General features: G+C 31.4%; 1 protein-coding gene across 1 annotated transcript in view; it reads right to left on the reverse strand.

Annotated features, from left to right (window-relative positions):
- LOC127732549 (protogenin-like) overlaps positions 1 to 17,774 on the reverse strand; it is a 48,141-nt gene extending 30,367 nt beyond the window's left edge. Inside the window, exons 1-3 of the mRNA XM_052241597.1 lie at positions 17,643 to 17,774; positions 6,530 to 6,865; positions 1,089 to 1,233 (exon numbers count right to left, since the gene is read on the reverse strand). Coding sequence (XP_052097557.1) covers positions 1,089 to 1,233; positions 6,530 to 6,865; positions 17,643 to 17,709 — 548 coding nt within the window. The 5' untranslated portion in view covers positions 17,710 to 17,774. The remainder of the gene's footprint in view (positions 1 to 1,088; positions 1,234 to 6,529; positions 6,866 to 17,642) is intronic.
- Positions 17,775 to 18,338: the final 564 nt, after the last annotated feature.

Genomic DNA, 18,338 nt, shown 5'->3' on the forward strand with positions numbered 1-18,338 from the left:
TAAAATAAATTCTGTGGTGGTCCCTGACATAGTCATGCTGCTCTTCATACAGACAATCATTAACACATCCTAGTTTTAGGAAATAAATATTCCTTTTGAGGAAGTAAAAAAGTTTTTACAAAGTCCTAATGCAGTTTTATTACAAAAACTGGACTAAAATAAAAATAAAACTGTTGACACAGAGATATGTGGCGCATGTCTGTAATGTTGATAGTATAACGCAAATTTTGAAATTAAAATGGCAATACTTTCAACTTGTCAACTATTCAAAAACATTCAAAGTCAATGAACCACGACTGATTGGACAGGGTCAAATATTCTCCAAGAAAAAGAGATAAGCTATTGCTTAAATAAATGAATACCAAGTATTATTTATTTATCACAAAAAGGTCCCTATAACTAACGTGAGCACAAACATTATTTATACATGTAAACCATGCAAAAGTTTCAGTCAATAGACCATTACTGAAGAAAAGTGGCCAAATAAACTCCATGAATATAAAATGTGCCAAAGCTAATACAACTGTATAAAAAATATAATTCACCTACCATTAGCATGATTAGTGGTTCATCTTAAACTTACCTAATCACAAGCTTTAACATGTAAAATATGCCAAAGTTTCAATGTCAATAGACAGAGAATAACGGACAGTGCCAAATATTCTCCATGGAAATGAGATGTGTTGCTTTTCCAACTGTATACCAAATACACTGACTTACTGTCTTACCATTAATGGTTCCCTTGAAACTGACCAAACTTATCAAATTGTAGAAACATTTGCAACTTAAATGTAGTTGAGGTGTGACAAAAATGGGGATTTGGCATTTCGTAACAGTCATTAATGAGTGAGGAATTGGGGACTGTTTACCCCCAATGACCTATCTATAGCAATGACAGCAATGTTTGTTGATGGGTATGAATAAACATTTAAGACATAATTTTACTCATGAATATTTTTCAAAATGTTTATAAAAGGTAATGAACTGCTGACATAATTGGAACAATAAACAAACATGTAAGATAATAATTCCATATTATAATGACCATAATGACCAGTCAAAGGAATCTCTATACAATTAATATTTACCTGTTATTTGTTGCTAACTGGACTTCATCTTTGATCCATGTGTACAGAGGGGGTGGCACCGCTTTGATCTTACACTCAAACCGTGCGACCCCTCCTTCGTCAACAATTTTATCTACAGGTTCAGAGCTATACTCTTTTGCTATGCCTAAAAATATGATAACAAATATATAATCATTTCAATTTTGACATAGTCCACATATTTTAAATGTCTCTCTTTGTTTGAATTGAAAGTTTTGCTATTTTTCAGATGAAGTATTAAACTATGAAAAATTTGACTTTTCACCTCAAACTGAAACATAGATATATTTTCTTTCCATATCATCATTGCGCACATCATAATAGACTTTGTGTCAAAATTTTAAGAAAAATCTCCTTTGTTTTGTATGCCACTTTTTATGTAGCAATTATATTTATTGAATACCAATTGGCAACGATTTTGACAATACAACTTGAATTGTGAAATAATTAGCATATGCTCTTCTTTGCTTCAAATATTTTACAAGAAAACCAGGGAATAATGAACTCTTTTAGCGAAAGAAGGATCGGTATTCACATGATTTCTAGTTCTCTCCCTTGAATTTTGTAGTGGTATTTTCCGACTGGTTCACAACAACATTTTATTTGTTTATACAGTATAGTCATGACAGTAACTACATTTAATATTTATTTGTTATTAGCAGTCAAAATAAGCACCAAAACATTACATGAGCTGTATGTATCAACCTTATGCAAGTGTATGTATGTTTATATATGTAGCTGTATGTATCAACCTTATGCAAGTGTATGTATGTTTATATATGTAGCTGTATGTATCAACCTTATGCAAGTGTATGTATGTTTATATATGTAGCTGTATGTATCAACCTTATGCAAGTGTACGTATGTTTATATATGTATAAGACTTTGTTTAATTTTGGAACATTCAAAAACGATTCAAAGATGAATTTTGGTCTGATATATAGGGTTCTCATATCAACACAGTTATCTCATATCAACAGTTACATATACTGATTGTGCATAGCAATTTTTTCAACCCGACAAAAGGTTGACAGATGTATTGATATTCATTTGAATAAGGTCGATTTCTATCCGACGCAGCTAACATCATGCATGTAAACTTTGATTAGCCTCAAGATAGAAATGATTGTCCTTATGCTCAGTAAGTAGGGTTATAGAAGAGTATGTCAATTGAAAAAATAAAACTATGATAGAAAATGAAAGATCAAATTCCTAAACTGTTTTACCCGCATAAGATCATTCTTACATGGGTTAATATTCTTATATAAAACGGATAAAACAATCAATGAGAGAAATCATCATTATAACATTGCACCTTCTGTTAATATTTACACCAACAAGGCCACACATGCCAATCACAAATACTTGAAGGTCATGATGACATAAAGAAAATATGTTTTACGGCACAAAATTTTTCTAATCATTTAATAATTACATATATGCATGCAATTATGAAATAAACAAAATTCCTTAATAACTAAAATCTGTACTTCATATAGAGTTTATCACAATACACAATCACAATGTTGAATATTAATATAAAAATATATAACTGGCTATTATTTCAACTTGGAATTATTTTAATTATGGAATTTGCATAATTTCTTGTGCTTGAAAATTTTAATAAATTCCATGTTTATTCTGTATTTTAATGTTCTGTGCAGCGCGCACAACACTTTCCATTTGAAAGAAGAATGCACATTTTCAATAGAATGTACTGTGCGGCGCACAACACTACATGTATCTATACAAAATACATTGTATGGAAAGTGTTATGCACCGCTCAAAACATTATTATACAGAATAAACATGGAATTTATTAAAAATTTCAAGCACAAGAAATTATGCAAATTCCATAATTAAAAATAATTCCAAGTTGAAATAATAGCCTGTGATATATATCATAATTCATAAACATGAAAATGTCAAACTACATAATTTGCCATATTTATTTGTTTCATTAATTTCTTTACAGCTGGACATTTTTAGAATCAACAGATGCTACTATATAATTATGAGATTCTCTGGCTCACATTCCTTCTGTTCGTGTTAACAAATTTTACATAAAATTGATAAAAAAAATGTTTCAACTATTTTGTGTTTTCCTAAAAAGGCCCTAGAATTACTTAATTATATATTCTACAAGACTTGAAATACTTTTTGTGGCTTATGAAACCTGTATGTGGTTAAAGACAAGATGTTGGTATAATAACTTCTTTAGCTAATGAACATTTTTTTGTTCGCGCTAACACATGCTCCCTTCCAGTACCTCAATACCTTGGCACTATTTCAGCCATAAGCTGACCCACAAATAAAAAAAAATAGTCCCTTCTCCTTGTACTGAAATATTTTGCATTCTCAATAAATATTATTCTAACTGTGATGATATTCATTAAAGAAACACAAATTAAATGGACTTCTTTCTCTTGAAGTTGCAAAAATGTTCTATTTACAAATGTATTATAAATCTTATTCCACATGATGTAAATGACCTGACATGACCTTTGCTGAATGGGTCACACATCAGAGAATTATGGGGCCACAAAGAGGGAACTATTCACTCTTTGTTTACAAATATTTAATTCAAGATTAAAGGTTTTAAAATTGAAATTGTAAAAACGAAGCTTAAAAGGAATTAAACTTAATGTTTACCCTTCTAATCCCACTAAGAATGTTCCGATAGAAAAATGTGTTAATTTATAGGATTTTGACTTGCTATATGTTGTATTGATTTTTCCTGGGCTATAAAAATTCCAATTCAATGTGATTTTAAAATAAATTCCAGTTCTTAAAAGAGGATGATACATCAATTAAAAGAGTTCATTCAACAATTTCATGCATTTCAATTGCAACCTCAACAAATTATAAACACAAAAGAACAATTAGGAGATATTCAAATTCAACATTTAACAAAAAATTATTTATGCTAAAAATTATAAAAGTTTATAAATATAGAATGTTCCATTTCATTAGAATTAAATCCAACCTCATCCTTATTTAATTTCTAAATTGCCCCGTTTTTGATTTTTGTTTTTGACAGACTGATCATTTTGGCCTATTGTTCTGTAAATAAAACTAAGATAACCTTCTGTGACATGATACCCAAATTGACATAAAAAAAAAAAAATTAGCAATGTATAAAAGCGAGACCAGGGCATTAGATTTAATAATTTTATCTTTAAATAGGTAATTTATCATGAGGCTGAGGTCACTAGAGCAACCAACGTTAAGAATGATTGTTGCAACCACTAACTATTTGTCTTACACTGTACCATGGAGTTGTTTCCCTTGGGCCATCCTTTAAAAAAAATTTTGTTTGATGTTGCCTACCCACTATATATGCCTTAGGGTTGGGTAGGTAGGTAGCGATTTCATTTATTTTCGCCAACAACACAAGTTACATGTTTTAAAAAAAAAATGTTAAAAAAAAGGAACCCATTTGAGTCAAATTTTTTTGGGTAGGCTGCTTTTTAGGTTGGTAAGTAAAAAAACTGCTTCGCTGAGCGCAGCTGGATATGCCCGCAGAGGTCCAACCCTGAACAGTTGGGGCAAAAATGGACACAATATTTAAGCTTGATACAGGTCTGAATTTGGATTGTATTAAATATTTGACATATTATAGGTTTCTGAATAAATATAGTCAAAGAACTTGAAATTGGTTATATGAATTGAATTTATATTCAATTAAAGATTTCTTGCTGTTGTGCAATACACTGTGCTGTTGCGCAATACTTAGTAAATCTGTTGTCAGACTATAAACAAATAAAGTTCAATTAATTCTCAGTCATATTAGAAATTTATGAAAATGTAAAGGGAGCTTACATCAATAGATATAAACAATTCACCAAAGTTTCATGAGAATTGCTGACAGCATTTTTGAGTTATTGTCCGAAAACTGGAAAATCCCCCCTTTTTTAATGAATAAAACCCCATAACTCAGAAAGTAAAATGTAAAATTTATAAAATTCTAAATGGGGCTTACATCAATAGATATAAACAATTCACTAAAGTTACATACGAACTGCTGAAAGCACTTTTGATTTTTTGTCCGAAAACTGGAAAATCCCCCTTTGAGGGAGCTAATGTCAATAGATACATGTATGAACAATTCACCAAAGTTTTATGCAAAAAAATTCTAAAATTGGAAAAAAGACTTCATATTTTGTATTTGGAAATAGTTTATTATCAGAACACTTTTTATAATTGGAATGTAGGTTTACAAACATATAAACATGTTTGTTATGCTAAATATCGGAGTCATGTGCATTTGGATTGAAAATTTTTCACAAATCCTGAGCCAACTTTAGTGAATTTAACTGAAAATTGAGGGTAACATAAACTTCTCCTTGAAGCTTCTTTTAAGCTAAGTCGGGAACCCTGGGAAATAATATCACTCACCTATGCAACAAATGACAATAAATACATTAAATGGAAATCATTCAACATGAAAAAATATAAAGTACACTAAAATTTTGAAAATGTGAAGTGACAGTTTGTGTCAGAATGTAAAATTATTATATTTTCAAGTAAAATTTATCGCAACTGTCATGTTTAAAGAATAAAACTATCCTTGTAGGATAGGGAGAATCTGTGACATCATTACGACTATGTCAGTCGTTTGGTAAAAAAACAGAAACACAGAAGCTAAGTGTACATAGCTAAACGCAATAGTGTACATAGCTAAACGCAATAGTGTACATAACTAAACGCAATAGTGTACAGCTAAACGCAATAGTGTATATAACTAAACACAATAGTGTACAGCTAAACGCAATAGTGTACATAACTAAACGCAATAGTGTACATAGCTAAACGCAATAGTGTATAGCTAAACGCAATAGTGTATAGCTAAACGCAATAGTGTACATAGCTAAACGCAATAGTGTACATAGCTAAACACAATAGTGTACATAGCTAAACGCAATAGTGTACATAGCTAAACGCAATAGTGTACATAGCTAAACGCAATAGTGTACATAGCTGAACACATGTGAAAAACATTAGTTGCGCTAATATTGCAGTGCAAGATTTTGGTGATTGTTCACTGAAATTCAGTGGAGAAGACTGATACATGTATCACTATCATACCTATTATTGTTTTGAAACATATAACATGACCCATGTAGAGATTGTATGGCATAGAGTGCATTTCACTACAATTTTTAGATAGATGTACTTACTTGCTACTTCAAGAGTGACCCGTCTAGCTATAATGCTGCCTATTTTATTCTGTACTACACATTGTAGATAGATGTACTTACTTGCTACTTCAAGAGTGACCCGTCTAGCTATAATGCTGCCTATTTTATTCTGTACTACACATTGTAGATAGATGTACTTACTTGCTACTTCAAGAGTGACCCGTCTAGCTATAATGCTGCCTATTTTATTCTGTACTACACATTGTAGATAGATGTACTTACTTGCTACTTCAAGAGTGACCCGTCTAGCTATAATGCTGCCTATTTTATTCTGTACTACACATTCATATATTCCCTCATCAGATATATTCTTCTTCTTTTTATACCATACACGTTTGAAGTACAGGGACCCATTCTGTACTCTCTGAATACGATTGTCAAAGTCTAATAAAATCCCATCTTTCCTCCAAGTTATATTTGGTACTCCATACTCTGAGGATTTAATCTCTACCGAACAGTTCAACAACAGTTTCCCGTTCTTCTGCGCCACAACATGGTGGCGGTCCTGGCTGTTGACTACTATGCCTGATGACAGTGGTTCATTGTTCCCATTATTCCCTGTGATACAAACAAAAATACTCATTTCAAATTTGCATATTTTTTGTCATAAAATTAAATACCAAAGTTCATATCATGATGAAAATGTATACTAAGTTTCAAGTTGATGTGACTACAACTTCAAGATACATTTGTACATGTAAACTACAAATGTACCTCATCTTAAACAAGCATTCTGTGAGTATTGCATGGCAATACATATTCCCCTACTGGTTACAAATTCATTGTAATGGAACAAAATTCTAACTTGATCTATAACTTGTCATGGTGTAAACTACATAAAATAACAAGCAAACCTACCACTAAATTCTTCAAACAATTTACTAAAGAATGGGAAAAAAATCCAAAATGTAATTTATCATTGATACAATGTCTTTTAAAAAATAAAATGCTTCGCTGGGCGCAGCTTGATACGACCGCAGAGGTCGAACCCTGAACAGTTGGGGCAAGTATGGACACAACATTCAAGCTTGATACAGCTCTGAATTTGGATTGTGATTAAATATTTGACACAGCATATGTTTCTGACACAGAAAGAATGTGGTCTAAGAACTTCAATTTTTTTAATTTACCTATTATGGTCCAATGTCCAAAATCAAAATACATGGTTAGATTCAGCATATCAAAGAACCCCATATATTCAATTTTTGTTGAAATCAAACAAAGTTTAATTTTGGACCCCAACTTGGACAAACTTGAAAACTGGTCCCATAATCAAAAATCTAAACACATGTTTAGATTCAGCATATCAAAGTACCCAAAGAATTCAATTTTTGTTAAAATCAAACTAAGTTTAATTTTGGACCCTTTGGACCTTAATGTAGACAAATTTAAAAAACAGAACCCAAAATTAAAAATCTAAAAACACGGTTAGATTTGGCATATCAAAGAACCCCAATAATTCAATTTTTGTTAAAATCATACTAAGTTTAATTTTGGACCCTTTGGACCTTAATGTAGACCAATTTAAAAAACAGGACCCAAAATTAAAAATCTAAATACACGGTTAGATTTGGCATATCAAAGAACCCCAATAATTCAATTTTTGATGAAATCAAACAAAGTTTAATTTTGGACCCTTTTGACCTCAATATGAACCAATTTGATAGCGGGCCCACAAATAAAAAATCTAAATACATGGTAAGATTCAGCATATCAAAGAACCCCATATATTCAATTTTTGTTGAAATCAAACAAAGTTTAATTTTGGACCCCAATTTGGACCAACTTGAAAACTGGGCCAAAAATCTAAAATCTAAATACATGTTTAGATTCAGCATATCAAAGAACCCCATATATTCAATATTTGTTGAAATCAAACAAAGTTTAATTTTGGACCCCAACTTGGACCAACTTGAAAACTGGTCCCATAATCAAAAATCTAAACACATGTTTAGATTCAGCATATCAAAGAATCCCAAAAATTCAATTTTTGTTAAAATCAAACTAAGTTTAATTTTGGACCCTTTGGACCTTAATGTAGACAAATTTAAAAAACAGGACCCAAAATTAAAAATCTAAATACACGGTTAGATTTGGCATATCAAAGAACCCCAATAATTCAATTTTTGATGAAATCAAACAAAAGTTTAATTTTGGACCCTTTTGACCTCAATATGAACCAATTTGATAGCGGGCCCACAAATAAAAAATCTAAATACATGGTAAGATTCAGCATATCAAAGAACCCCATATATTCAATTTTTGTTGAAATCAAACAAAGTTTAATTTTGGACCCCAATTTGGACCAACTTGAAAACTGGGCCAAAAATCTAAAATCTAAACACATGTTTAGATTCAGCATATCAAAGAACCCTAAGAATTCAATTTTTGTTAAAATCAAACTAAGTTTAATTTTGGACCCTTTGGACCTTAATGTAGACCAATTTAAAAAACGGGACCCAAAATTAAAAATCTAAATACACGGTTAGATTCGGCATATCAAAGAACCCCAATAATTCAATTTTTGATGAAATCAAACAAAGTTAAATTTTGGACCCTTTGGACATCAATGTGGACCAATTTAAAAACGGGGCCCAAAATCCAAAAACTTAATACACGGTTAGATTCAGCATATTAAAGAACCCCAAGAATTCAAGAATAAAACCCCATTGAAATTGATCAAGAAATAAGCAATTTATACGAAGTATCTTCTTTTGCACAATACTGTGCAATTGAATATTTCTTGCTATTGCGCAATACTGTACAATTGACAATTTCTTGCTATTGCGCAATATTGTGCTATTGGATATTTCTTGCTATTGCGCAATACTGTTAAATTGAAGATTTCTTGCTATTGCGCAATACTGTGCAATTGAAGATTTCTTGCTATTGTGCAATACTGTGCAATTGAAAATTTCTTGCTATTGCACAATACTTATTATATAATAATTTACACATCCTGTTTGGTGTGTATCTCCTACCATATCATTATTATTTGCTTTTAAATATAAATCAGAAATAACCAACTTAAAATGGAAAATTTTAAAAGAAAAAAGGAAAAAAAAAGGAAAAAAAAGAAAAAAAAAAAAGGAAAAAATTCCCCCCCCCAAATTTTTTGAACCCCCTTATGATTCATCACCCCCAAACTCAATCCCAGCCTTCCCTTTGTGGTATGGTACCTTGCAGTACAATTTCAGAGAGATCCATACACTTGAACACAAGTTATTGTCTGGAAACTAGAAAAATGCTTATTTTTGGCCCCTTTTTGGCCCCCAATTCCTAAACGTTTCGGGCAATTACCCCCAAACTCAATTCCAGCTTTCCCTTTGTGATATGGAACCTTGTAGTACAATTTCAGAAATATCCAAACACTTACACACAAGTTATTGTCATGAAACTAGAAAAATGCTTGTTTTTTGCCCCTTTTTTGGCCCCTAATTCCTAAAATTTTGAGGCAATTACCCCCAAAATCAATTACAGCCTTCCCTTTGTGATATGGAACCTTGTGGTACAATGTCAGAGAGATCACTACACTTACACACAAGTTATTGTCTAAAAGTTACAAAAATGCTTATTTTTGGCCCCTTTTTGGCCCCTAATTCCTTAACTGTTGGTACCATAACCCCCAAAATCAATCCCAACCTTCCTTTCGTGGTATTGAACCTTATGGTGAAATTTCATGGAGATCCATTCACTTAAACTAAAGTTAGAGTGCGAAAACCAATGTGTCTTCGGACGACGCCAGACGACGCCGGACGACGACGACGACGACGACGACGACAACGACGACGACGACGACGCCAACGTCATACCAATATACGACCAAAAAATTTTTAATTTTTGCGGTCGTATAATGAGTTATTTCCCTTTGAACAGAAATCTAGTAATTAATAAGTATTTCATCAAAAATTTAATTCTAGGGAAAGGGCTTTCACTGAACAAGGAGAAAAGCTAAAATCGTGAAAATTGAAATTGACCTGTAACTTGTCATGATAAAACAATACACCAAATATCAAATCAATATCTTCAAGCATGAAGAAAAAAAGTCTGGAAAACTGATTTGCTGGACTGACAGATAGACAGACAGAGTGCAAACCTAAAGTCCCCTTCGAAGTCGGTAGGGGACTAATAAAGAGCTGTATCATCAGCACATGATACACCGTCATCCTTTTTGGTCGTCTTTATGCTTTAAATGAATTGATATAATTACCTAGAAATACAGTAATAACTGCTCAAACAGACCACCTAAAAAAAGACATGCACGCAGTGGTACCCATTGACACAAAACATGAATAATTAGGCACTACTGAGGCTGCCTTAAGTTTGTGGCCTTGATTTTTTAACAATTCAAATTCTACAATTGTCCAAAGTGTGAAAAATGGACAGTAATCAACGATTTTTAAACAAAATTAAGTTCTATAACTCCACTATATCATATCAGAAATTTATAAAAACCAAAGGAAGCTTATTTCAATAGATATAAACCAGTCAACAAAGTATAATGAAAACAGCTCAAAGCGTTTTTGAGTTATTGTCCTAAAACTGGAAAATCCCCCCATGTTTATAAATAAAGTCCCAATACTCCAATACGCAAAATCAGAAATTTAAAAAAATCAAAAGGGAACTTATGTCAATAAATATATACAATTCACCATAGTTTCATGAAAATTGCTCAAAGCATTTTTGTATTAATATTATAGTCAGAAAACTGGAAAATCCCCCGTGTTTTTAAGAATAAAATTTCAGAACTCGGAAATGTAAAATCCAAAATTCATAAAAATCAAAAAGAGCTTACAGAATTAGATATAAACAATTCACCAAAGTTTCATGAAAAGTGGTTTTGAGTTATTATCCGAAGTCTTGACGACGGATGGACAGACTGACAACGATATACCATAACACATCCTGTAAACGGACGTACATGTATAAAAATGTAACCACATACAGGACAGATGAAAATTCTTACTTAATATTAACCACAATCTTAACATAACATTACAGTGTACATTATACAACACTGATAGTTTTTAAGGCTCCTTCAACAGTAACTACAATAAATATCAAACTGTTTTCAGACTCCTGAATGACTTAATCATTATCATTTTGTGCTTTCATATACTCGAATGACTTAATCATTATCATTTTGTGCTTTTATATACATTGTAGGTAAATAAAAATACATAGATAAAATACTATTATTTCCAATTGCCGATACATTAAGGTAAAAATTTTCAATCAGAAAAAATAAAGTATTAATTCTAAAAAAAATAGACAACATAAAAAAGTCCCCAAAATGGTTCACATCACAACTTAATAATTTTTTTTGTAATATAACACCAAAAATTGACAACTTTTGACAATTAAAATTGTGAACAAAGTACTATTTGTATAAAATTGATGATGAAACAAAATCTGAAAATTTACAAATACAAATTCTATCACAAATTTCTACATGAGTTATCTTTCCTGATTGTGAACAATGTACAAAATGTACTAACATTCTTCATCTCAGTGATGCTACTGCCTAACGGTCAAGATGTCAATGTTCAAACTGAGGCTAAGGTGAATGACCAAAGATGTTCTTAATGGTCATCCAATGATCAAAGGTCAATTTCAGGTTAAAATCAATTTTGAACACTGAACAGTAATAAATTGCATAATAGCCGTCCCTTTCTCTGACCTTTTAACCCTATTATTATTTTCTATTTATAGACCTCATTGATTTTTGAATTGAACTATACTGAAACACATTTTTTAAATGTTTTAATCAATCCTTTTATATTACACATCTATTGAACAGAATGAATAATGTTTCAAAACTTATTCCTTGTTTATGCCAATGAAGCCATTTGTATTGCCTTTTCTATGTGTACATTTTGTACATTGTCTTCCTATATATTTTCCCTAATTTTTTCAGTAGCAAGCTGTTTTAAGAAGAAAAAAACTTTAAAAAAACTCACTATATATCCTCATAAAGCACTTTTCATGTTGGGTATGTCTGAGAAGGAGGTACATGTATTACACTTGCAAACTTATATATACAATGTATGTCACTATATATATGTGTGTGTGTGTAGTTCATACATGTTCAAACTGCTTTTTTCTTTGTATGTATACTTTATTATTGTTTTGTTGTTGTTTAAAATAATGTTGTACATTGTAATATGCTCTTTGTGCGCCCATTTGATGGAAACAAAGCATCTATACATGTATGTTTGATATAAAAGCCTAAGGCCAAAGAGAATCTAAAAGTTTAATTCTTTAAGGACAAATCCTTAACCAGGGATTAATAGAAAAATGTTCAAGGGTGTTGAAAAATATCTATATATTTTATTTTTTGCAATTAGTTCTTAAAAACAGAGAATATATACGTCTGTTGCCAAATACCAAAGTACACTAAGACCACGAGGAACTCATAAGGGGATGTCGACATGTGATTTGACTGTTTGACGGTTTTTCGTTTGTGATTCTTGACCTTAATATTGAAAGTCAAACATCACAATTGTTTTAGATTGTATATGTTACTGCCAATTTCGGGATATGTGCAGAAAATTCTTTTTAGAATGTTTTTTAACTCGGTGTTGATTCCTTATTTGTAACTTGGAATTTCAATCAGTACCGAAAAAAACATGTAAATAAATTGTTATCACTTATTAGTAACATATGTGATGATAGAACTATTTTTATGTGAACATACACTACGGTCTGGGCCCCTCTGGGGCTGTCTACAATCATGTATGCTCATATGAAGCTTATCATATCCCCATGGTACTTACAAATAGAAATATTTATTTCTTTGGTTCATAAATTAAAATAAAAAAACTTTATTGAATCTTGACTTTATTTTCAACTTTATTCATGTAACTAGAAGAAAATTCAAGCAATGCACATATGTGATGTTGTCAATAATAACACATGTTATTGATAAAATAAAATTGTTTAAACAGACCGTTTTTTTGCCATATAAAAATAAGATGTGGTATGATTGCCAATATGACAACTCTCCACAAGAGACCAAATGATGTTGAAGTTAATAGCTATTATAGTTCACCCTACGGCTTCAACACGGAGCAAAAGCCCACACCACATAGCAAGCTGCAAAGGGCCCCAAAATGATGTTTTAAAAAAAATCAAATGTAAAAACCAACGGCCTGCAGATTTCTGTACAAAACTATAAACAAACAAAAAATTAACAAATAAACAGCAACAAACGACAACCAGGGACAGACACATCTAGAAATTGACATTGAAGGTCGGTTGAGAACTAAATTTTACGACAGAAAAGATGATTTCAGCTTTCAAATTGTGAACTTTCCATTTCTATGAAGCAACATTCTAGCAGCGCCTGCATTTGGAGACCATATCTCCAAGTTGATACGATATTCCAGAGCTTGCATTTCCTATCATGATTTCCTTGATGGAGGAATGCTGCTTACAAGAAAGCTATTAAAGCAAGAGTTCCAAAAGGTGAAGTTGAAATCATCCCTTGGAAAAATGTGCATTAAACATGTTAAAGAACACAGCTATGGGGAATACCAGAAGTGACATTTTTCAAACCAGAAGTAACAAATTGTCTCCCTTATAAGTTATTTTAAGCAAAAGTGTTTTGAAGGCAAGCCATATATTTTTGGAATCAGCTTTAATTAAGCTGTTTGTCACCAGCTATGTGACATTTTAAAAATCAACAAATTATAAACTATATTCAATTTGGCATAGAAATTTATCAAATTCTGTCATTAATTTCCCAATAATCTCAGCCTTCACGCTTAACTTTTGAGTCCACAAGCCAGAAGCTCAATTTTTTGAAAATTTTAGTTGGATTCTGTTGGCTTGTAGAGAAGAATTTTACAAGCACAAAAGCAATTTTACAAGCCAATGCCGTAAGTCTTGTGGTTAAAAGTGAAGACTGCAATCTCACAACATAATACAGAAACAAAACAGACATTTAGGTAGCCAACCATCCCACATGACGTTAAGTGATAACTTGGTAGAAAATAATAAAATAAGTACATTTGTAAATGTAGTGGACACCATAACCAATTCTATTTTTACAAATTGGCAAAAAGATTGAAAACATTTCAATAAAACACATCAGGAAAATTGTCTAAAGAAAATTAGTTAAATACTCTAATAGATAGCAAAATTATCTCCCCTTGACCACTGACCCTTTCCTCATGCATTTGAACTATTATTTTATGTTTCTTTAATCACTCTGTAATGTTTATGTCATGTTGTTATTAATGTTATGCTCTTCATGGGCCCTTTAATTTGGAAAATAAAAATATTGTATTGTATTGTATAAAGAATAAATAATTTTAATATGTCAATACTGTAAGACCAAAGTAGCATTTGGTACCAAATATATAAATCTTGCATACAGTCCTCCAAATTAGCACAGGACTGACAGGACATGTCCTGTAAAAATATTTGGCCCTGTCGATTTTTTGATAATTTTTTAATACATTCCTAAGAAAAATTGGAAGAATCATCAATTCGGTCCTGTATTGGCTGTAAATGCCAAACCCCAATTTCTATGACTGCATACACTTCAAATAGTTTGAATGAAAAAACAAACTTTTACATAATGAATTTTTCCACATAATGGGTCATCCATAATTGTCAACCATTTTCCAAAGTGTACAAAACGTACACTTGGGGGGAAGGGGTTAAAAAATCAACATTTTTACCGTACGCTTTTTTTTTTATTTCTGGAATTTTTTCGTCTGCTGGGTTTCGTTTTTTTATTACCGCGATGGAGCCACTTATCATCTATGCGTTTGAAAATAACGTGAAATTGTACATTAAAAGTAGCATCACAGATAGGTGTCATCAAATAAAAGTCAGATATATTTCAGTTTATTTTCAATGCAGATTTCTATATTAAACTAAACTATAATAGACAGGGTCTTCTTTTTATTAAGAATGATTGATTCTTGTCTCGAAATCTGAAAATGGTTGGTGTACACTTTTTGAGGGAGGGTGGGAGGTCGGAAAAAGTGTATGTTTTGTACACTTTGGAAAATGGTTGACAATTATGGATGACCCCTAAGCGATATCAATGATATTCCTTCCTGAGTTTTTCACAGATATCAAAGGATTAGTAATTGTTCCAATTGTCATGTCTACAATCTTATGTTCTTTACCTCTATTGTTACATCACAGAATAAAACTTTCACCAAATTTGTACTTGCCATTAGCAAAAACAATGGGTGCCACATGTGGAGCAGGATCTTCCTACACTTCTGGGACACCTGGAATCATTTGTGGGTGGGGTTTGTTTTATTCAGTCTTAAACTTTCTATATTTTGGGGACTGTTCTTTTGTCTTTTTCTAATTGTTGGCTTTTCCTTAATTTATGATTTTTGTTTGTCCTTTCAGTGTTTTCTGCCTTTTCAAAATTACTTTGCAGCTGAACAGTTTGGTACCAAATATTAAAACATCTGATTAAGACACTTGTTTATTATCATAAATTATCTTTTAATGGTGTTTTGGGGTTTCTGTCTAATTGGCTAATAACCAACATCTCCTTTTGAATGAATACAGTGATGGTATATTGTTGCTTTTTCTTCTTGCATGCATGTATAAAAATTTTGAACTTTGGTAGATAGTTGTCTCATTGGAAATCATACCACATCTCTTTTTTTTTTATTAACCAATTTAATCAAAGAATATGAATTATGCAAATTGTATGACGTATGAAAACAAAAGGTGAAAAGAAATCTGTTCTTTTTTTCATTCTGTAACATGCATCAGAACGACAAGATAATGCAATAAACGTTTTTAAATAGCATTGATTATACATGTACATGTATATATAAGGACCAGTAAGGACTAATTTTGGCCTAAAATTTGAAGTACATCTGATGAAAGATGTTTGACATTTTTCAAACACTTAAGTATCTACTTCAGTCGATTCAATTAGTTTGTGTAAAACATTTGAACTGATTTTGTCATTCAAGACGCTCAAATTCATGCTTGATTATAAAAAATCTATCAAATATAACATAAAACATCACTTTTCAGATATTATTTTTTTGTCTGAAATGTAAGTGGCCACATTCGTGTTCACTCTCAACCTTTATATACATGTATCTTATGTATTATCATTAAATACTATCAAGACTGAACACAAGTGTGGCCACTTCCATTTAAAAAAAAAACATCTAAATATTACATGTAGCACAAATGCTAAAATTGTGAAGATTAAAGTAATTTTGCATGAATTAATGATGCTAGTACCTGATGCAAGTGCATTGTTTTGTTTAATAACAGCCCATATTTAAGTAACAAAAGTATTCTTCTTTCCAAAAATTAGCTAGATAGATAAGTTTACATTTATAACAAATACGTAAAAATGCTATATTTTGAGGCCAAAAGGGGGTCTTACTGGGCCTACTCCTTAAAACTATATTGATAACTTTATTATACAAAATGTCAACAGAATATGTGCAGGACTGTTTTTTTATCAGTGCAAAAAAAAAATTGCACTTGTTAAAAAAAACACTTTGATCAAAATGTTCGAATTCATATTTGATTCTAAGCGATTAAAAAAAACACCACTTATTCTTCTCATTAACTTAATACAGAGAAAAAGACCTCAAAATGGCTTCTTTTTATATGAAGGTCACCAAGGCCAGATATTTTTATGACCTATATAATAGTAATGAATTAATGTGTGGAGAACCAATCACAATCCAGAACATCACAAAAACGAAATCTTTTATTTTATTAAAACAAAAAATCCTCTTTATACTAGATTTTAATTCTAAAAATCATTGCCCATGTTATATTCAACGTCTGCCTCTATGTTTTCAAATATTATTTGAAATACACATGGATATCTCATTTTTGTAAATTCATAAAAATTTTCTATGTCAATATAAACAGTTCAAATTTAACATAATCTTGATAAAAATGTTAATCATCAAACATAATAATCTTGTTTTGTTATAAACCATTTGTTTATTGAGCTCTTTACTCGTATCTTTATTATTTGATCATCTTGACCCCATTTTCGCCTCTCGACACCGAGATCAGGCACAAATTCCATTCAGTGATAAAAAAATCGCGAGAAAAAAATCAAAACATGACCCATCTAAATTGGCATAAATTATTACACAATGTTCCTAGTCATGTTTCATGCCAGAAATTGACAACACAAACATGACTAGGGCAAATGTTGATGTCTTTGGTGTGGTCAAACTCGGACAAGCCAAAAGGTGAACTGAGAGGGCACAAGTAAACTGCGGCCATGTTGTTTTTGTGGGATCACGGTGACCGACGTACAATCTTCATGTAAACATTATATTCATTTAAAAAACAAGAAAATTCTTACCATTTGTAGGTGTAATCCAAAAAACTACATATAGAATACCAACAATATACAAACAGTGGGTCGCCATAAATGAGAAACCATGAGGATTTATAGGAGTTTACATTGTTGTTGTGTAAAAGCTGCGAGCTGTGCATGAATACACGCACTGAACCGTGTCACAACCCGTAATCTTTTAGCCTTGCGCTGTTGATTGAGATTACCGGAAAGTACCTCCGGATTATCGTGAGAAAGATGAAAATAGGATAAACATAGGGTTATGAAATAATTTACACTATTTGTTTGTGACAATTTATTTTATAAACAGTCATAATAGCATTGAATCATAATCTGTAAGCATGCGCAAAATATTGTAAACATAAAATAAGCAATACACAAATATTTGGGTGTGTCTGTGTAATGGAACAGCTCGGTGATATCGGGTCAAACTACTGTACTGTTGAAGTGACCATGTAACTCAACGACGTTGCTAATTTCGCGAACTTAATTCTTGAAACCATCGAAATCATCCAGCAATGTTATTCATGAATAAAATACAAATCAATGCACTGGATTTAAAATTACAAATGTGATTTGTAGGTCCATTCATAAAATTCTTTATCGGACTGTTTTTACAACTATTTTTAACAGGTATACCTACCTCGGGGTACCCACTAGAGCCAGCATTGTAGATATGTATATATTTATATTATTTTATAA

The sequence above is a fragment of the Mytilus californianus genome, unplaced genomic scaffold, assembly GCF_021869535.1.
Source record: "Mytilus californianus isolate M0D057914Y unplaced genomic scaffold, xbMytCali1.0.p SCAF_25, whole genome shotgun sequence".
In the NCBI taxonomy this organism is placed as follows: Eukaryota; Metazoa; Mollusca; class Bivalvia; order Mytilida; family Mytilidae; genus Mytilus; species Mytilus californianus.